The sequence below is a fragment of the Carcharhinus amblyrhynchos genome, unplaced genomic scaffold (assembly GCF_965287045.1).
Source record: "Carcharhinus amblyrhynchos unplaced genomic scaffold, sCarAmb.v2.hapA scaffold_49, whole genome shotgun sequence".
Classification (NCBI taxonomy): domain Eukaryota; kingdom Metazoa; phylum Chordata; class Chondrichthyes; order Carcharhiniformes; family Carcharhinidae; genus Carcharhinus; species Carcharhinus amblyrhynchos.
Window position 1 is genome coordinate 1,955,096 of NW_027649790.1, and position 23,015 is coordinate 1,978,110.

The following is a 23,015-nucleotide window of genomic DNA, read 5'->3' on the forward strand; positions in this document are numbered from 1 at the left end:
GATTATAGTAATCTTCTCCTCTTAGCAAACCAGAGCCAGAATAAAAAGCATCGAAATATCATTCATTTAATGAAATTACATATAATCTTACCTTCCTTCTGTGTTGTTCTGGAGCTCAAAAGGATTTTAATGCAGTCAGCAATTTCCCTTCTTGCCAAGCCAGTTGCTTACATCACCGTGGTGTGACTCCAGGCCACAGCAATGTTGGTGACCCTTAAACACTCTTGGAAATGGCCCAGCAAACCACTCAGTTCAGGGGTAATTAGGGATGGGCAACAAATGCTGGTCTAGTTAACGATGCCAACATCTCATGAATGAATTTTTTAAAACCTGTACATGCTGGCACAACTTTATGTCTTTCATGATTTTTTTTGCTTAAAGAGCATTTCAAATACAACCATGCAGCTACTCTCAGTGACCTTACAGTACAAAGGAAAAGTTGTGTTTACGTGCTAACTTTCACAACTTCAGGACATCTCAAAGCGCTTTACAGCCAAGTAATTGTTGAAGTGTAGTCACACTTGTAATGTAGGAAATGTGGCAGCAAGTTCATACACGGCTTGCAAACCAGCAATACGATAATGACCAGATTATCTGTTCTAGTGATGTTGGTTGAAGGACAAATATTGTCTCAGAAACTGGAGACAGGTCCCCTGCTTTGCTTTTCATAATACTGTCATGGGATATTTTAGATCTCCTGCAAGCACAGATGCAAACCTCAGCCTAATGTCTCTTCTAAAAGATAGTACCCGCGAACTGTGGCAATGTCATACAAGATGAAGGCATGTAAAATCGCCAGCACCAAGGCACTCCTCCCTTATGAGCTCAACGCATTCTATGCCCGTTTTGAGCAAGAGGTCAGTGAAAGCATGCCCTCCACGCCAGAAGCCTTGAACGAACCTGTTTCCGAGGCCACTATTGGAGATGTCAGAGCAGCCTTCTCAAAAGTCAACCGATGGAAAGTGACTGGCCCGGATGGAGTACCTGGACGAGCATGAGATCCTGTGCGGACCAGCTGTTGGGGGTATTCGCAGAAATCTTCAACCTCTGTTTACACCTATCTGCTTCAAGAAGGTGACCACCATCCCCATACCAAAGTAAAGCCTACTGCCGCAACAGGTCCACAGCAGCTGCCATCGCCCTGGCCCTACACTCAACCATGGAACACCTACATAACAAAAGACACCTACATTAGACTACTATTTACTGACTACAGCTCAGCCTTCAACACCATTATTCCTACAAAACTCATGGCCAGGGGCTCGGCTTCTCCCTCTACAACTGGCTCCAAGACTTTCGAACCCACAGATCGCAATCAGGAAGGATAGGCAACAATAACCTCCTCCACCATCATCCTCAACACCAGTGCCTCACAAGGCTGTGTCCTCAGCCCCTTACTATACTCCTTATACACCTATGACCGTGTGGCTAAATTCCCCTCCAACTCTATTTTCAAGTTGGCTGATGAGAGCACTGTAGTGGGACGGATCTCAAAACAATGACAAGAAAGAGTAGTGGAAAGAGATAGAGAATCTGGTGAACTGGTGTGACAACAATAATCTCTCCTACAATATCAACAAAATGAAGGAGGTAATCATCAACTTCAGTAAGCATAATGGAGGACATGCCCCTGCCTACATCAGTGGGGACAAATAGAAATCGTCGAGAGCTTCAAGTTTTTAGGTGTCCAGGTCACCAACAACCTGTCCCCCAACCTGTCCCTCCATGCCGCCGCTATAGTTAAGAAAGCCTGCCAACATCTCTACTTTCTAAGACTAAGGAAATCTGGCATGTCCACTACGATTCTCACCAATTTTTACAGATACATCATTGAAAGCATTCTTTCCAATTGCATCACAGCTTGGTATGGCTACTGCTCTGTACAAGATTGCAATAAACTGCTATGTATGGGACCATCACAGTCCATCACATAAACCAGCTTCCTAGCCATTGACACTGTCTACATTTCCTGCTGCCTCAGAAAAGCAGTCAGCATAATTAAGGGCTCCATACACTCCGGGCATACTCTCATCCACCCTCTTCCAAAAATACAAAAGTCTGAGGACACGTATCAACCAACTCAAGAACAGCTTCTTCCATGCTGCCATCAGACTTTTGAATGGACCTACCTCGCATTAAGTTGATCTTTCCCTGCAACCTAGCTGTGGCTGTAACACTACATTCTGCACTCTCTCCTTTCCTTCTCTATGTACGATGTTTTGTCTGTTTAGCGTGCAAAAACAATACCTCTCACTGTATGTTAATACTTGTGACAATAATAAATCAAATCAAATCAAATCAAAAAACCTCCAACAGTGCAGCACTCCCTCAGTAGTGGATGGTAGTGCTAGCTTGGAAGTCGCGTTCAAGCTGCTGAAAGGGAATTTGAAGGCACAACCTTTCTAATTAAGGGTGAGTGTGTGACCAGCTGAGCCACAGCTGACTGCTTAACACCACAGTCATCAGTGTCAAAAACAGTAAAGAAAACAGCAGTCATTTCATGGTTTATTAGGTCAATTCTAGGTTATTTACCATTTGCAAGAGGAGTGCAGACTGATCCGCAACTGAAAATTCAAAAACGCAGCAATAATACTGTGACTCACAATAACTGCAAGCTGTAGCTGCAAACAATAACACCTGTGTTGTTGCAAAATTGGGAAGCATCCAACTTATTGTGATCAACACCGCTAGAGTTGACAGAAGCATTGCAGCCAAGTAAAATAATTGATGCAGATCATGAAGCAATGGCTTCTCAAAAGGAGAAGGCACATTCTGCCAAGTGTAATCGCAGAAAGGCAGTGCTTTCTGAGAGCCTCTGGCACTCACTAACCGGAATTCTGACACAAGCCAAATCCATGGAGCACCAGAAACATACTGCAAAGGGATTTTGGGGTGGGCGGGGGGTTCACATTCCAGTACAATGAATATAAGTAAACAGACTCATAGTCAAAATCATTTATGATCTCTTTGAACGGTGGGACAGCTCTGATGGGCTGAATGGCCCATCCCATTCCCATGTCTCAAAACTAAAAGATTCTGCTGTAGTGCTAAATGTGCGGCATTCAATGTCACTGCTTTGTTGCCATGGGTCTGGCACCCACAGTGAATGACAAACGCTCTATATTTAAACAGGTCTCAGATCCAGAACTGCACAACAGTTACTGTGTTTAATACACCTGCCTCTCATTTAGCATTCCTAAAATGTTTGCAAAATCAAATAGCGTGCAAAATGAAAACGTGCCAAACAAAAGCACTTATCCGTGAGAAAACATGTTGTAGGGATGGGTTACGTTCCTGACAATTTCACATTAAAAGCTCTTGGCTGCCTTGAAGCTAACAGACTCAAAATCCTCCAACTCTTTGTAACTCACCAACTCTTAATAACTTGCTCTTTCTACTTGTGTCCCATGCGCAGAAGGGTTGGAGAAGTAGTGAATTAAAGAGAATGAAGGGGCTGGGAGAGGCAGTAAATGAAACAGTGACTTGTTTAAAAATAGACCCTGCATGTACTGTAACTGCATTAAAATCAAAATGGAGGCAGCAGTAATTCAGGAACTTTATCTAATTAACAAGCAGGACTAAAATGAAAACACACTTATCAGGATACGCTTGAAATGGGGAAATACTTCTAAGTTATTCAGTGTACGGAGCCTAGGTTGTCATCAAATTCTTCTGATTCACTGATGTCCTTTAGGGAGGGAAATCTGCTATCCTTACCCAGTCTAGCCGACGTGTGACTCCAGGCCAAGAATAATGTGGTTGGCTCTTAGCTGCCCTCTGACATTGTCTATCAAGCCACAACAAAATAGACAAAAAGGAATAAAACAAGATCATCACTCCAGATCAACTCGGCATCAGAAACACCAACAACATACTGTACCCAGCCAATTTTGCTAAGTTGTCTTTATCCGGGTCTGTATCCATGTTGCCTTTATCTGGGGTCCTGTGCCCAAATTTGGAGCTATCTCACAGACTAGTCAAGCAACGGTCTGATATAGTCATACTCACCAAATCTTACCCTACAGACAGTGCCCCAGAGTCCTCCATTAGCATTCCTGGGTAAGTCCTCTCTCACTGGGAGAAAAAACCCAGCAGTGGTGGTGGAACATTATATTGCCTGGAAGGAGTGGCTTTGAAAGTTCTCAACATTGACTCTGAATCCCATGAGCTCGTGGCATCAGGTCAAACATGGGCAAGAAAACTTTTTAATGACCACCTCTTGTTCTCCCTCTGCCACTTGGAAGAAGCACTGAGCAGAATGAACCCAGAGTGTGGGACTTCAACCTCCATCACCAACAGTGGCTTAGTAGCACCACAACTGACCGAGTCCCAAAGAGCATGTTCGCCAGATTGTGCCCGCAGCATGCTGTGAAGGAACCAAAAAGAATAAAAAACCTACCTGACCTCGTACTTACCAATTTGCCTGCTGCAGATGTATCTGTCCCTGACAGTATTGATAGGAATGACCACTGCACAGACCGTGTGGCTATGAAGTCCAGTCTTCACACTGAGGAGACAGCATGTTTATCATGTTGTGCGGCGCTACCTCCGTGCTAAAAGGAACACATTCAGGAAAGATCCAGTAGCTCAAAACTGGACATCTATCAGGTGTTGCGAAATCATTAGCAGCAGCAGAATTGTTTCCAACCACAATATGGAACCTTATGGACTAGCATTTTCCCCCACCCTCTACCATCAAGGCGGGGAATCAACCCTGAATCAATGAGGATTGCAGGAGAGTGCGTTGGGTATGGCACCAGGCATATTTACAAATGAGATGCCAAGCTGATGAAGCTAACACCGTGCCTTTTAGCACAGTGGTAGCATTGCACAACACGATAAACAGACTGTCTCCTCAATGTGAAGACTGGATTTCACAGCCACACGGTCTGTGCAGTGGTCATTCCTACCAATACTGTCAGGGACAGATAGATCTGCAACAGGCAAATTGGTGAGCACAAGATCAAGTAGGTTTTTTATTCTTTTTGGTTCCTTCACAGCATGCTGCGGGTACAATCTGGTGAACACGAGACTACTGCCAAACAATGGTAGAAGTATGCTGTAGGCAGACCTAAGAAATTCCACAACCAATGGAATAAACCTAAACTCTGCAGTCCATGCACATCCAGTTGAGAATGGTGGTGGACAATTAAGTAATTAACCCAAGGAAGAGGCTGCACAAATATCCCCATCCTTAATGAGGAGGAATCTCAGCCTATCAACTCAAAAGGCTGAAGCATTTAAATGACCTTCAGCCAGAAGTACCAAGTGGATGATTCACCTTGGCCTCTCCAGAGGTCCCCAACATCACAAATGCAAGTCTTCAACTAATTCAATTCACCCCACCAGGAATCAGGAAACGACTGGAGGTACTGCATACAGCAAACATTATGGACCCTGACAACATCCCAGTTGTAGTTTTGAAGACTTGTGCTGCAAAACTTGCCATACCCTCGCCAAGCTAATGGAAAACAACTACAATGGTGGCATCTGCCTGACAAGTGGAAAATTGCTCAATTATGTATTGTCCACAAAAAGCAGGACAAATACAAACCAGCCAATTACTGCCCCATCAGTCTACTCTTGACCATCAGCAAAGTAATAGAAAGTGTTGTCCGCAGTGCTATCGTGTGGCATGTACTCAGCAGCTCACTGACGCCCAAGTTTGGGTTCCAACAGAGGCACTAAGCTTCTGACCTCATTACAGCTTTAGTCAATACACAGACAATAGAGTAGAGCTCAAGGAGTGAGGTAGAGTGACTGCCCTTGACATCAGGCAGCATTTGTGAGTGTGACATCAAGAAGCAGTAGCAAAATTGATGTAAATGGGAATACTCATCACTGGTTGGCGTCATAATGGATGATGGTTGTGTTTAATGGAACCCAATCATCTTAGCCCCTAGGATTTGTACAAGTTCCTTTGGGTAGTCTCCTAAGTGCAACAATCTTCAGCTGCTTCATCGAACGCCTTCCAACATAAGGCGAGAGGTGGGATTTTTGCTAAGGGTTACACAGTGTCCAGTGCCATTCATAAGTCCTCAGGTACTATCCACAACAAGTCACAGACAACATTTGGGCTTGGTCTGATAAGTGGCAAGTAACATTTGTGCTGCACAACTGCATGGCAATAACCATTTCTAACAAGACAGAATTTAACCATTCCCCTTTGATTTCAATGGCATTAGCATTGCTGAATCATCCACCATCAACATCTCTGAGGTCACCATTAACCAAAAACATAACCTAACCAGGCATATAAATACTGTGGTTATGTTATGTGGTCAGAAGCTGGGAATTCTTCAGTGATTAATCACAATCTAATTTCCCAAACCATGTCACACCTACAAGACACAAATGATGGAATGTTATCCACTTGCCTGGATGAGTGCAGTTCCAGCAACACTCAAGAAGCTCAACACCATCCAGAATGAAGCAGTACGCTCAAAAGGCACCCCACCCACCATATTAAACATTCACTCCCTCCACCACTGGCACACAGCGGCAGCCACGTGTTCCATTTTTAAGGTGCATTGTAGCAGCTTGCCAAGCACTGTCCAAACCTGTGGTCTCCACCACCTAGAAGGACAAGGGCAACAGACGCATGAGAACACCACCACCTGCAAGTTCCCCTCCAAGTCACACACCATCCTGACTTGGAACTTTACCGTGGCCATTTCTTCACAGCCACTGGGTCAAAAATCATGGAACTTCCTGCCTAACAGAACTATGGGTATATCTATAACACAGGGACTGCATCAGTTCAAGAATGTGGCTCATCATCACCTTATCATGGGCAGCAATTTCCCACCTTGTCAGCGAGGTGGATTTGCCATGAAAGAATAAACAAAAATCTTAAGAGCCAATTCAGCGGAATGACACGCTGCTTAAATACAAATATTATTTGTCTACCACACCCAGAAAATAAGTTTGTCTGGGATCAAAATGGCAGGCCCGATAAATCAGAACAAAAAAGCATCGAGTGTTATCGTGTGCCTGTTTGGACCACTTAATTGAAATAAAATACTAATCAAATCCACAGCTGAGGCACCAAATGGTATTTTCCAACATATTTTTATTTTGATAAACTGTTGGCTTCACACGAAGGCCGACTCTTCCTTTGCCAGCGAGATGATAATGCTGCAGAATCTGGCACCAGTGATCTTCCTCACAGTAATTATCGCAATACTGCAGCCACTGGGCATGCTTTGATGCCAGCAGCAACATGCCTGAGTGGAGTGCCTGAATACCACCATCTGGTGGTTGTAATGTTTGACATTGGTAACACTACATGACAAGGAAAAGATTCCGAGAACCATAGACTGGTTCGGGGCAGGAGGCCAATCATCACTGTGCTCGCTGTGCAAAAATCCATTCATATCATTCCACCCTTCCCACTGCCCTGCAATTTTTTACCCTTCAAATATATCTCCAATTCCATTTGAAAGTTGTTGTTGAATATGATTCAATCTTTAGAAAGATATAATCTTTCTGATTTATCGGGCCTGCCATTTTGATCCCAGACAAACTTATTTTCCGGGTACGGTAAACAAATGATATTTGTATTTAAGTAGCGTGAATTACAGATTTTAACAACTCACTGCATAAAACAAATTCTTCACATTCGCCCTTCATGTGCTGGCTGGTTACAAAATCTTCTACCACTGAAAACAGTCTCTCCTGGAATCACTCCAAACTTCAAACCAAATTACCCGTTGAACATTCCCACTCTAAAGAGAAAAACCCCAGTCTTTCCTCAGAACGGAATGGTGGTATTTAATGGAGGTGATGGAGGCCTCGCCCATCAGCTACAGAGCCGGCAAAGCCCCACATCATTTAAATCAGCGGGCCTTCCCGAAAGAAAGTGCAAATTACTAACTTAACTGGGCACTGGCTGGCCCCCCTCGAGATCAAAGCCCCATCAGAGGCTGGCAGCTTTGAATTTCTTGGCAGCAGTGGTTTCTGCTTGCAATGCACTCACCTGAGGCCTAGGGTTGCTGAGGGGCTGAAACTGCAAGCAAATGATGGTGGAATGAGGAGTCTTGGGGCAGCGGGGTGCTCTTCAGGACGCTGTGTCCCATGATAGGCAAAGAATGCCTTTGAACGTGGGACTCATGTCCCGCCACAAACTTGGAAACAACTCTGAAAGGGTTTGCCTGTCTGACTTCTTCATGGGGAGCCCACACATGAAGAAGTTCTGCTGGGTGAATACCAGGGATGGAGGGATGAGGTGCTTAAGTGGGCATCAGTTGCCTCAATTAGGTGGGAAGGCCTTCCAGAAGTCCACTTGCTAGACCTGTAGAAAATAGCTCTTGGGGGCTAAAGGGATCAAAGGAAATGAGGGAAAGCGGGATCAGATTGCTGAGTTGGATGATCAGCCCTGATCATGAATGGTGCAGCAGGCTCTTAAGGGCTGAATGACCTATTCCTGTTCCTATTTTCCATGCTTCTATGACAGGGTTTACACCAGCTTGGCAGAGGAATGGGAACCTAACTGCATAAAAAACATTCTTTAAATCCGTGCTGTATGATAACAAACCCTTCTGTCACTGGAAACAGTTTCTCCCTGTTTACTCTATCAAAGCACTTCATAACTTCAAACCCCTCTATCAAATCTCCTCTTGGCCTTTGCTGCTCTTAGGGGAACATACATTCAGAAGGTCAAGAAGCAGGGCTGGAAATGAAAGGCAGAAAGTTAGTAAGTAAATGTGGAATACACAAGAATCAGAAGGCGGAAGACAGCCAACAAAATAAATTCAGTGATTAATGATAGGTACTTCAACGTGAGAAATAATGCACATGAGGTGAAGACACAGATCAAGACATGGAAGTTCAATATCACAGCTCGGGGCCCCCTGGAGAGAGGGGGCACGAGGTTGGTGCCTCCTGGGAATGGGCACCCTAGCAGTGCCAGCTTGTGCCCCAGGCACTGCCCAAGGGGCAAAGTGGCCATGCCCCGTGGGCAGTTCCAAAATGGCAGAGCCTATTGTGGGCAGGGCCAACGGGACAATTGGTGGGGGAGTCCCACTGCCACTCTGCATTGGGATCGGTCAAGGCTGGAGGGAGGCCAGCGATCGGGACGGAGATTGGGGCTGGCCCGCCTGGGAATGCTTGTGGAGGCTGCGATCGGGCTGTGGGGTGGGGTGGAGGGTGGAAGGTGGAGGGGGGGGGTGCGGGGGAGGGCAGCACTTGGGGGTCCCGGGCTGGCTAGCGATCGAGCTGGTCGACAAATGGGGAGACTGACAGATCGTGACCATTGCGCATGCGTGGAGTTCCGGAGCTGTCAGACTGGCGTGAATAGGTCCTGCCCCCTGAGCTTTTAATGAGGTTCGCGATTGTGACTCCTACATTGCATAGCGCATGGGGATTCGGGTCTGAAGCGGAACTGAAAAGACAATTGTGGTTTACCCCAGTTTTCTTGCCAATTCAGCACTTTCTAAGATGTACAATGAGGATCAGTTGGAAAACACACACAACCAACATGGTTGATTTGAGGAAAGCAGACACACAAGAAGAACTCTTGCAGATGACTACCAAGAGACAACTACAATTTCCTTGGGAATATACATCAGAGATAGAAACTAGGTCATCTGGTAGTGACTGGTAAATTGGGGGCAGCAGATCAAAGAAGGAACTACGCCAACAGCTTAAGAAGCTGAAGAAGTACAAGTTTTAAGAACAACACAATACCGGTTGCCATCAAGGACCGTGAAAGCTGTCATGCCATGATCGCCAAAATTGTAAAACATAGCATTTGAGGAACTGAGAAAGGCAGAGGCAGCTTACACAGCGTGTCCACAGGTCCCTGACGGTTGCAGGACAAGTAAATAAGGTAGAAGCCAAAGGAAAGCTTTCATTTATCACAGCAGGCATAGTTGTTATGCTGGAATTGTGTAAAACTCGAGAGGATTATGTACACACCCTTTACAGGAAGGATATGCCTGCACTTATAGAGACTACAAAGGAGATTACTGTTATCAAGAATGGAGAATTTTAGCCAAAAGAAAAGATTGGGTAAGTTGAGGTTGTTTACTTTGGGACGGAAGATAGAATACTTACGGTGCAGGAGGCGACCATTCGGCCCATCAAGCCTGCATCGACAACAACTCCACTCAGGCCCTTTCCCCATAACCCCACATATTTACCTTCCTAGGAGAGACTTAACTGATTTGAAACAACACAATTTCAAGGGGCCTAGATAAAGTGGGTAGGAAAGACTTATTTCCCTTAACAGAGAGGTCAATAACCAGGATTCATAGATTGAAAGTAACTGGCAAAAGGATTATAGGGGAGTTAAGGAGATATTTTTGCCCAGAGGGTGGTGAGGACTGGAATAAAAGGGTGGCAGGGGATGAAATCCTCATTGCATTCATATGTAGTTGAATTGCTTTAACTTACAAGGCTAAGGACCAAAATCTGGCAAGTGGGCTTAGGCAGGGTCGCTGTTTTTTCGCTGGTACAGAGACAACAGGCTGAAAGATATCTTTTTCTTCCATAAATCTTTGGTGCTTCCATGTCTCTCCATTCCTGAAATCCCACTGAAATTATACCATTTAGTTTATATTGTCTCTCCTCATTCTTCCCAGCAAAATCAACCGCTTTGCGATTCTCAGTGTTAAATTTCAGCTATCATCTGTATTTCACCATTCTATCTATGCCATACTGAAATCTTACTCGTCACCCTCGCTGCTTACTATATACAAGATTATGCAATGTCCTGTTGATCTATGTGGGAAACTTTCTCTGGATCCATTCCAAAATAGGAAACCGACTTCAAAACTATAAAAGTTTATCACCCAGTTCAGTTGCCGAAATTGAATATTGTAACGCAAGTATGAATAATTACCAGCAAGATCTGCGGTCCATGGCGCAATGCCAGCCTTTGTATTGCCATTTCCTTCAACATGATGCACTAAAGCCTGTCTAAAATTTAGTACATGGAAATGAGAGTAATAAATTATAAAGTGAAGGACATTAATTATAAAGTTTATGCTCCAAACAATAGAGACTGCTATGCAAAAAGTCTGATTCGGCAACCAACATCTAACAGCAATGTGGGGATGACACAAATCCTGCCTTATTGATGTTGGTTGAGTAATGAATATATATCAAGACAACAGAGCGAACAGTATATCTACCATCCATCACACTGCCTTTAACACTTCCATGGTCTTATGGCCTACACATCATTGTGCAATCTCTCCCAGCTCCACGGTATGGTAGCACAGTGGTTAGCACTGCTGCTTCACAGCTCCAGGGACCTGGGTTCAATTCCCGGTTCGGGTCACTGTCTGTGTGGAGTTTGCACGTTCTCCTTGTGTCTGCGTGGGTTTCCTCTGGGTGCTCCAGTTTCCTCTCACAGTTCAAAGATGTGTGGGTTAGGCTGATTGGTCATGCTAAAATTACCCCTTAGTGTCCTGAGGTGCTTAGGTTAGAGGGATTAGTGGGTAAAATATGTAGGGATATGGGGGTAGGGCCTGGGTGAGATTGTGGTCGGTGCAGACTCGATCGGCTGACGGGCCTCTTTCTGCACTGTAGGGTTCTATGGTTCTATAGCTCCTACTTAAGCTTACTTTCTACTTGGCTCAATGTACACCATTCTGAGATAAGCCAGTCTGTTGGTCAGAGTGAGGAACGGAGTCAGTGGCTAGTGTAGCTGTGCATCACTGGGGTACAGTACTGATGTCACTGTGTAATGCTGGGGCATAGAAATGGTTGGTGCAGATCTCACAAGAAATGACACAATAAACCCCAATCTATCACACTTCTCCCTCTCTTTGGTACTTAAGACTCAAACAGTTAATTCTGTTTCTCTCTCCAGACCTGTTGAACACTTACAACATTTCCTGTTTTTATTTCAGATTTCCAGCATTCACAGTAGTGCTTTTATTACCAGAGACCTTGCCCGCTCATTGATTAATTATGTGCTATCTTTAACATTCATTGGGTTAAGATTTTATCCGAATGGTGGCATCTCTGACAGGGCAACACTCCTTAAGTACCGCACTGCAGTGACATCCGCGATTTTTGTACTCAAATCAGGAGTGGGACTTGAAACTCAAGGTTCTCCCTCCAGTCACACAGTGGATGCCAATCAGTTATAGGAACTGGCTAACACAAGACAAAGGAATTCAATATTTAATTTTTTCACATCACTAGCCATAAGAAATGGAATCTTGTGTTAACACAGCTCATGTCACATGAAGCTTTGAGTAGCACATATATGTTTAAGTCCAAGCTCTCACTAACTTACAAATATCAAAAGTTGCTTGTACTCAGAGATCTTTTTCAGATTTATCAACCTGGTGACAACATTGACAACTTCTCTTTCTGAACTTCCAGACATGCGAAATTCAAACAGACAAAACTCAACAAAATGTAGCATCACTATTAGGACCAAACTACCTAGGCTTCAAATAGCACCAATTTCAGGACCTGGAAAAACATGTCTAGATTGGACACTCCCACCTATACTGTACCCCAGTGTTAGTGGCTTGTTCCTCCCAGGTTCGTATGGCAGTTTGATAAAGCTATAGATCTGTATCCATCTATATTGTGCCCCCTACTTTGATAGCGATAAACCTGTACTTCAGTGTTATAGGGGCAGAGCTGTAACCATCTACGCAGTAATCTAGTGTTATACAGCTACAGATCTGCACCCACCAGTACTGGACCCCAGTATTATAGTGGCAGATGTGCACTTGTCACTACTGTACCCAGTATTATACAATGACAGATCTGTACTCACTATTATTGTAGCCCAATGTTATAACTTGTGAGATCTGCACCAACCATTTCTGCACCATATTACACAGTGACAGACTAGTGTCCACAAATACTGTACCCCCCAGTATCGTACAGTGACAGATCTGTAAGTAGCAATACTGTACCTTGTGTCATACCTCGTGAGATCTGCATCAACCATTTCTATGTTCCAGGATTAGATTGTGACATCAGTACTGTACCCCAGTGATGCACAACTACACTAGCTACTGACCCCATTCCTCACCCTGACCAACAGACTGGCTTATCTCAGAATGTTGCAACTTTGTTGACATTTGATCGCGAGATGATTTCCCAGCCTTAGATTCGTGCCATCACTAAGACCGTCCATTTCTGCTTCTGTAACATCAACCAGCTTTGCCGCATCTCAGCTCATTTGTTGCTGAAACCCTCATTCTTGCCTTCGTTGTGCAAGATGTCTGTGCTCCTCTACTCTGGTTTCTTGTGCATCTCTGATTTTAATTGCTCCACCACTGTTGGCCAAGCCTTTAGCTGCTGAGACTGAAAGCTCTGGAATTCTGCCCCCAACACATGTCTCCATCTCATTTTTTTCCCCTTTACAACACTCCTTAAAACCTATCCCTCTGACCAAGTCTTTGGTCAGATGACCTAATTCCTATGTATTCTGGTACCGCACTTTGTTTCAACCTCCTGTGAAGCACCTTGGAAGATTTCATTATATTAAAAATGTTGTATTGAAACAAGTTGTTATTATCGAAGCTTTCTCCAAATAACTGTATAGGATCATAGAATGACAGAATCCTACAGTACAGGAGGCCGTTCAGCCCATCGAGTCTGCACCGACCACAATACCACTCAGGCCCTATTCCCATAACTCCATGCATGTACCCTAGCTAGTGCCCCTGACACTAAGGGGCAATTTAGCATGGCCAATCCACTTAACCCGTACACGTCTGGACTGTGGGGAGAAACCAGAGCACTCAGAGGAAATCCACACAGATACATAGAATTCGTAGAACTCTACAGTGCAGAAAGAGGCCCTTCGGCCCATCGAGTCTGCACCGAACACAATCCCACCAGGCCCTATCCCCATATCCCTACATACTATACCCACTAATCCCTCTAACCTACACGTCCCTGAGACACTAAGGGGCAATTTTTTAGCATGGCCAATCAACCTAAACCACACATCTTTAGACTGTGGGAGGAAACCGGAGTACCCGGAGGAAACCCACGCAGACACGAGAAGAATGTGCAAACTCCACACTGACAGTGACCCGAGCCAGGAATCAAACCCAGGACCCTGGAGCTGTGACGCAGCAGTGCTAACCACTGTGCTACCGTGCTGCCCAATATGGGGAGATACGGGGAGAACGTGACAGTGACCCAAGCCACGAATTGACCCCAGGTCCCTGGCACTGGGAGGCAGCAGTGCTAATCACTGTGCCACTATGTTGCCCGTACTTCTGAAATTTTAAGTGGACAAGTATGAAAGCTTTACACCCACCTGCATTTCAGCTAAGTGCATTTAGAAACTATTAATCTGTAACTAATGTTCTAAAGTAAGCTACAGCCCAGCTTGATGCTGGCCAATTGTGTGTGATGTGGGTATGCCGGCGTTGGACTGGCGTAAACACAGTAAAAAGTCTGACAACACCAGGTTTTAGTCCAACCTATTTATTTGATAATATACTCAACAAGCTTTCGAAAGCTTGTGAGTATATTATCAAATAAATAGGTTGGACTAAAACGTGGTGTTGTCAGACTTTTTACTGCAATTGTGTGTGGACATCAGGGCTGGGCTGGGCTGTATCATACCATTGAAAGATGGAAGAGGGTAGAGGTGGTGTGTGCTGTAGATGTCATTCTTCATCTGAAGGCGGAGATCTGCATCCTTGTTGAGAAGTTGCGGCAGGGTTTCCTCACAGAAAGGTGTCTTCTCTAGAATGACCACAGCATCCTGGGCTTCTCCGCAATCCTGGCCAACCTGCCACATTAAAGAAATCTTTTACCAAAATAAAGCTCTCTACCACAACGATAAGGTACAGTGCAATGTGTCTGCTCTAACGAACATAGTTTGACCATAACTGGCCAAAAGGAATAGTCCTTTAATCTACCATCACATAGAAACAAAAGCAAAGTACTGCAGATGTTAGAAAGCTGGAAACACTCAGCATTTTGGCAGTATCGGTAGTTTGAGAAACAGAGTTAACACTTCAGCTGGATGACCTTGCATCAGAACTGGAAAAAGTTAGATTTGTAATAGATGTTAAGCAAGTGAAAGGGGGCAATGGTGGGAAAAAGAACAACAAGAAAGGGTCACGGTAGAGTAAAAGACATGAGAGATTAAATGACAAAACAGTTGCTGATGCAAGGCTAAAGAGGCAATGGAATAAGCAAAAAAAAGGTCCTCTCGGAGTGTTCTGGAGAAGAGTGATAATGAACTCAAAACATTAACTCTCTGTCTCTCCCCACAGAAAACAGGGACAAGAATATAAGGTTTGCAGGGAGAAGCAAGGTGCTCAAAGTATTGAGAGCGACAAAAAGCATCAGAGTAAGAAATATTATGGTATTAGGTGGGATCAGATCAAGAAGAAACATTGTAAGGAATAAATTAATTTGTACAGAATGTACATAAATGCACAAAGTGTAGGCAATATGATTGCTGAGCAGCAGATGTACATAACCACATCGTGATATCATGTTGTACTGTCAAACAAGGACAAGGCTAGGTACTGTGAATATTCCTGGAGACAAGTTGTCCAAGAAACATAGGGAAATCACAGTGAAAGTGGAAGTGGTTAAGATACCAGATGGGAGAAAAATTGATAGAGTATCTTTGAGAAACGTTAACTGTACTTAAAAATAAATAAAGCATTAGAATCGTGGAAGGCATCCAAGGATATGGAGGGAAGTACAGAAGGAAACTACAGAAGTACTGACAGTAATCCTCCAATCCTTCTTAGATAGTGCCAAAGAACTGGAGAGCTTCAAATGTTACACAGCTGCTTAAAATAGGTGTAAGGTGTAAAGGTTTATTTTGATAATTATTTATAATTAGTTATGAATCATAGCATTCCTACAGATCAAGAGACTATTCAGCTGATTGATTCTGCACCAACCCTTTGACAGGCATCCCACCCCAGGCCCTGTCCCTGTAACCCCACATATTTTTCCCTCTAATCCTCCTAACCTATACATCTTGGGACACAATGAGGCAATTTATCATGGCCAATTCACCTAACCTGCACGTTTTTGGACTGTGGGAAGAAAGTGGCGCAACCAGAGGAAACCCAAGCAGACACGGGGAGAATGTGCAAACTCCACACAGTCACCCAAGTCTGGAATTGAACCTGGGTCCCTGGAGCTGTGAGGCAACAGTGCCTTTTCCTAAACTTCAGGCATTGAATATTGAACAGAGAATGAGCTGGGGAGGAGAGAGACAGCAATAACATTTAGGTGCTCTTTTTCCCAGAGCCGTCGGCAAACTTTAACAGTTATTCAGAAATCTAGCTCTTTAATAAAAATGCACTGGCCGTCAGGATCCTTGGGCTTTACTGTGCAACCCTGCATTATGTGCAGTAATTAAGCAATGGAAATATGTTAACATAATGTGATATTAAGCTGAATTATGGGATGCAAGTACATTTTTGATTAGCAGTCTCAATCATACTTAACAATAGAGAAAAGCCGTACGACTAAAGCAAGGATACAAGACGTCATGGTTGAACAGTTCTGGTCTGAGACCATCAACCTCTCTAGATTTAAAACTTATCTGTTGTACTCCCATAAGAATAAATGGCCGACTGCAGAATGGCCTTTTGCCTTAAATTATTGTCGTTTAATTTATAATGTTTTAAAGGAAGAAATATTCATTTTCCTTCACAGTATGTAGCCATCATTGATTCTGTAAGTTTAGAATTAAGATCTGTAATTAGCTTTTGTAGCTATGTAGTTCTTTTGACTTTTATGACTAAGGAATGTATTAGTTAATGTGTCATGTTATATTTTAAATGAACCTTGTTGCCTTAACTTTGGCACACTAATCATCTCTCCAGCGCTGGTTTTATATTGGGTAGCTTCGGTAACTATGTAATTTCTGTAAAGCTATGCATCACTTGGTATTTTTAATGATCTTGTAACAAAAACATAAGTAAAGCTTATTTATTTATTAGTCATAAGTAGGCTTACATTAACACTGCAATGAAGTTACTGTGAAAATCCCTTAGTCGCCACACTCCAACAAAGGAGAATTTAGCATCGCCAATGCGCCTAATGAGCACGTCTTTTGGAATGTGGAAGGAAATCGGAGGACCCAGAGAAAATCCACGCAGACACGGGAAGAACATGCAGGCACCACACAGACAGTGACCTAAGCTGGGAATCAAACCCAGGTCCCTGATGGTGGTGTTGATCAGTGAACAACACTGATTGGTGTACCCTAACAGGCACCGGAGTGTGGTGACTAGGGGATTTTCACAGTAACTTCAATGGAGTTTTAGTACCTCCCACCCAAGAAACATACTAATGGAAAAACCCAGCCACTACAGTTCAATCTTGGCGATGGGAAATATTTTAATTTTGGTCCCGGATTATCATTTCTAACAGTTACACGGGCTGTTTGATGAGGTAACAGAGATGGCTGATAAGGATAATGCGGTTAATGTAATGTATATGTACTTCCAAAAAGCAATAAAATACCACATTCCAGTAAATGCTTATGGAATAAAAGGGACAGTGACAGCATGGATATAGAGTTGGTTGAGTGGCAAGAAACAGGGTGGAGGTGAATAGTTGCTTCTCAGATTGAAGGAATGTATAGAGAGCTGTTCTCTATGACTTCTCAGATCACTGCTTTCTGACATACAAAATGACCTAAATTTGGGTATGCAGGACACAAGTCAAGATTTGCAACTGACACAAAGCTGTTGTGAACTATGGGGATAGTAATAGATTTCAAGAAGACTTAGAAGGGCTGGTGCAATGGGCAGAGATTCATTAAGAGATAAATTTTTGTCAGAAGAATGAAGAGAGGCAACGTAAAATGGAATATGATTCTAAAGTGGATGCAGAAACAGAAAGACCTAAGGGTTTATTGCTCAAATCAATGCAAATGGTTAAAAATGCAAACGAAATCTTGGGTTTAATCAATTGAGGCATAGAGAATGAAAGCAAGGAAATTATGATGAACCTTTATAAAATACTGGTCCAGCCACAACTTGGAGTATTGGGCCAATTCTAGGGACCAAGATTTATGATAGATGAGAGGGTGCAATGAAAGTTTATGAGAGTGGTGCCAGAGATCTGTGCTTTCAGTTATCTAAACAGATTGGAGAAGCTGGATCTGTTCTCCCTGAAGAGAGGTTTGATACAGGGGTTCAAAATCACCAAGTGACTAGATAGAGCAGACAGAGAGTAAATATTCCCATAACCAGAAAGGCTGTTACATGAGGAAAATCATTTTCATGCAACGAGTGGTTAGGATCTGGGCTGCAGAGCCTGAGAGTGTAGGAGGGATCAATTGAAATGTGGCTTTCAAAATGAATTGGGTAAGAAACTAAAGAGAGAAAATTTGAAGTTATGGAGAAAAGGCAGACTGGAACTAACTGAATTACTCTTGCACAGAGGCAGCATGGTTCACACGGCCAATTTATACGCTTTAACCATTCTAAGATCTCATCCATTAGTTACTTGCTGCACTTTTAGAGAAAAACAGCTCACTGCCCCTTCTTTCAGAAGAATTCACCAAAACTGCCAGAGTTCTCCTTTGTTATTTCAGGCACCTAATTCACATTCTCTCTTATTTGAGATTTGGTGAATTGACCTCTCGTTGGCTGGACTGGTGGGTGGACTCAACCAACTAGGGGAATAACAATGCGTCCTGAATGTGCTCAAAAGAGTAGTATGCAGAGCTCTTGTTTACATAACAGTCTCGCTTCAATTTCAATGGAATTCAGTGAAGTGCTCTGGGGAGCCCTTACTGAAGTGATACATGAATATGAATTCTTTCTATGCGATATATAACCACTGGTCCAGCCAGGAAGGATTGAGTCAGTTCCAAGTGAAAGGCAGTAGAGACTTCTCAGTGAAAACCAGAATTCTCAGTGAAAACCAGAATAGGGCAGTGTGTGTGTGTGTGTGTGTGTGTGTGTGTGTGTGTGTGGGGGGGGGGGGGGGGTGGGTGGAGGAGCGGTGCCTGGAGTGAAGAGAGGGAGGGATCCAAACGATCTGTTTCAGGTGTGACAGGATGATGAGCAACGTTGGTCCATGAGTAAAGTTGATGTTCACAGAGAGGAAGGGGCCGAGTGCCAGCAATTATTATTACCACGTCCAAGTTGGATATTGTGGCCAGGAACCTCTTCCCCCCATCTGTACCCAGAAACAATCATCATTCCAGCGTATGTAGACTTTTAATCAACAGGGGCATGTCCCTTTTAAATTTTGACATTAACTTATGTTGGCAATTACAATACAATAACACAAAAACAACAACAGATCTGCAGATTGAATCCCTACTGAAAATCTGAAACACAGCAGATGGCTTGGCTGCATGATCTTATTTCCTTCATCTGTAAAAAGGAATAGATGTGGATGGTGTGTGAATGTGTGTATGTGCCTCAGGGACGCTGAGATTGTGACTCTATTCAAGAAGGAAGACAATCAATTTATGGTAAGTACAAAGGAGTCTCCTTGCTGTTTGTCAGAGAAGGTCATTGCAAGGATCCTCTTCAATCACCAGAGAAGCAGTGTGGTTTTCATCTGAGAGACATCACAGCCATAGCCTTCATTGCACAGTAAATCCAAGAATAATGCAAGGAGCAGCACTAACCACTGTGTATTGTTCTTTTCAACTCACAAGAACCTCTAACTCGGTCTGATGGAGTATCCTCCTTAAATTTACCTGCCTACAGAAATCTGTCGCTCTCTGCCTGCTGCACAATGACACTCAAGTTGTAATTCTTGACCCGCTGTCAGTGAAGAGTGGGGTTATTGCACTAACCCTATTCTCTATGTACCTCACTGCTACACTGCAGCTCACCTCCAGAAAATTACACACAGTTGTGGCGATAAATCTACAGAGCTGTCTTCAACCTACCCCCAATTCAAAACTAAAATCATTCCAAGCTCAATCACAGACCTTCAATATACAGATAACACCTGTGCGCTCTCTCAGAAAATGAACTCCAGGACATTATCAACTCTTTTTCTCAAGTATATGAGAAGGACTTTCACTTAACACCCAGGAAACTAAGGTCCTCTTCCAGCCAGCACCCACAGCACAACACCTCCCCCCATCAATGAAGATCAATGGTGAGATCCTGGATAACATGAATGGCTTCCCAGCCATAAGGGAGAGCCACCTCTCAACGAAGGCAGACAGAGAATCATAAGAGGTCCTGACTTGTCACCGACCAGAAAAGAAAAAACTCACTCATGGAGAATGCAAACATATTCAGAGACTTTGTTGGAAACATGCACAGGTGAAACTGAAGCTGCTGAGAGTGTACATAAAGCATTCAACACACATAAGTGAGCATTCTTTGACTAATCCTGCTCGGCAGTGCAGGGATGAGGGTGGAAGGGTTGGTAACTCATCACCGACACTAGAATCTGAGGTCCAGAGAACCAAAGTAATTTTATTTGTATATTAAGAGCTATATTCTATGTATTTTTAAAGTAAATCATTGCTGTAAGCAGCTTTGCATTTTCTAATTATTTGACTGCCTTTTAATAAGTCAACTTAAAAATTGGAAAATGTCCTTGATCGTGGATTCTTTAATATGTTGTAACTGGAATGTATGGATAATGATGAAATGAGTTGAAATTAAAATGCTAAGGCTCGAAAGGATATGAGGATTCAGCACTTGTGGCCTGATTTATGCTGCTTTCTGCTCCTTTTAAAGTTAGGTGTACACTAATTGGAGTGAGAGGGTGACTGGGTATTATGTGATAGCTTCAAATCAAGCATATTGTGATAATAATTCAGGTTAGGCCACAACTATTACATCCCATTCTTGATGAGTCTTCCAAAGAAAATGCCTTGCTTCATTCAATGGAGGACCACACTGCAAAAGGGAAAGTAGCACCTGTATCAATCTTTGAAAATCAACTGAGGCCCATACTTTGGTCTCAACTGAAAAGTACTGAAGGAGTGGAAAGAAGGTCAAGTTCTTGAAGAGTGTGCTGAGGAGATCAGTCATGATCTCGCTGAATGGTAGTCTAGACTTGATGGGCCAAATGAGCTATTTCTACGCCTACATGTTATGGTCTTAGATTTGAAATATTATTGTCACATGTATTAGTATCTAGTAAAAAGTACTGTTTCTCTCGTTAAACAAAGTACACCAGCATAGAGAAGGAAATGACAGAGTACAGAATGTAGTGTCACAGTCATACTTAGGGCGTAGAGAAAGATCAACTTAGTGTGAGGAGGGTCCATTCAAAAGTCTGACAGCAGCAGGAAAGAAACTGTTTCATGAGTTGGTTGGTACATGACCTCAGACATTTGTACCTTTTTCCAACTGACGAAGGTGGAAGAGAGAATGTCCGGGGTGCGTGGGGTCCTTAGTTATGCTTTTCCTAGGCAGCAGATGGTGAATTAAAATGCAGGATCTGTTTTAAAAGGTTTGAAACGTCTAAGTGTTATAATAAGAAGTCTCACAACACCAGGTTAAAGTCCAACATGTTTCCAACATGTTTATATGGTGTCGAAATTTGCTGATGACACCAAGATTGGTGGAACGGCAAATTGCGCGGAGGGTGTAGAGAGTCTGCAGAAGGATCTAGATAGGCTGGGCGAATGGACCAGGAAATGGCAAATGGAATTTAATGTTGGCAAGTGTGAGGTGGTCCACTTTGGTAGGAATAATGGTAGGAAGGACTATTACTTACGTGGCGAAAAACTGCAGCAGGTGACGGTGCAGAGGGACCTCGGGGTCCTTGTGCATGAGTCGCAAAAACCCAGCCTGCAGGTGCAGCAGGTGGTCAGGAAGGCAAATGGGATGCTGGCCTTCATAGCGAGGGGGATTGAACATAAAAGTAGGGAGGTCTTGCTGCGGCTGTATAGGGCATTGGTGAGGCCGCAGCTGGAGTACTGTGTGCAGTTTTGGTCGCTGCACTTACGCAAGGGTATTTTGGCCTTGGAGGGAGTGCAGAGGAGGTTTACTAGGCTGATACCGGAGTTAAGGGGGTTGAGCTATGAGGAGAGGCTGAATAAACTAGGCTTGTACTCGTTAGAGTTTAGAAGAATGAGAGGAGATCTCATTGAGACACATAAGATGATGAATGGGATGGATAGGATAGAGGTGGAGAGACTCTTCCCGCTCAGAAAGGACAGTAGGACTAGGGGGCACAGCCTCAAGATAAAGGGGGGGCGGTTTAGAACGGAGTTGAGGAGGAACTTCTTCACTCAAAGGGTGGTGAATCTCTGGAATTCTCTGCCCGTTGAGGTGGTGGAGGCTGCCTCGCTAAATATTTTTAAGACGTGGGTTGATGGGTTTTTGATAAGCGAGGGGATTAAGGGTTATGGGGAGAGGGCGGGAATGTGGAACTGAGCCACGACAGATCAGCCATGATCTTATTGAATGGCGGGGCAGGCTCGAAGGGCTAGATGGCCTACTCCTGCTCCTATTTCTTATGTTCTTATTTGGTAGCAAAAGCCACTAGCTTTCGGTGCGCTGCCCCTTCATCAGGTGAGTGGGAGTTGTGTTCACAAACAGGGCATATAAAGACACAAACTCAATTTACAAAATAATGGTTGGAATGCGAGTCTTTACAGGTAATCAAGTCTTAAAGGCACAGACAATGTGAATGGAGAAAGGGTTAAGCACAGGTTAAGGAGATGCGTATTGTCTCCAGCCAGGACAGTTAGTGAGATTATCCTAACTGTCCTGGCTGGAGACAATAAAATCTCACTAACTGTCCTGGCTGGAGACACATCTCTTTAACCTGTGCTTAACCCTCTCTCCACTCATATTATCTGTGCCTGTAAAGACTTGATTACCTGTAAAGACTCACATTCCAACCATTATATTGTAAATTGAGTTTGTTTATATATATGCCCTGTTTGTGAACGCAACTCCTCGCTCACCTGAAGATGGAGCGACACTCCGAAAGGCTGTGCTACCAAATAAACCTGTTGGGCTTTAACCTGGTGTTGTGAGACTTCTTACTGTGTTTACCCCAGTCCTACACCGGCACCTCCACTTCATCATTATTGATCACTGAGGCTTGTGTGCTGGAGCAGGGAGTGCAGAAAGTTAGTACAGATGCAG

At 43.7% G+C, this 23,015-nt stretch overlaps 1 protein-coding gene across 1 annotated transcript in view; it reads right to left on the bottom strand.

The window, feature by feature from the left end:
- dcps (decapping enzyme, scavenger) overlaps nucleotides 1–23,015 on the bottom strand; it is a 63,344-nt gene that overhangs the window by 39,876 nt on the left and 453 nt on the right. Inside the window, exon 2 of the mRNA XM_080182243.1 lies at nucleotides 14,560–14,728. Within this exon, the coding sequence (XP_080038369.1) occupies nucleotides 14,560–14,728 (169 nt within the window). The remainder of the gene's footprint in view (nucleotides 1–14,559; nucleotides 14,729–23,015) is intronic.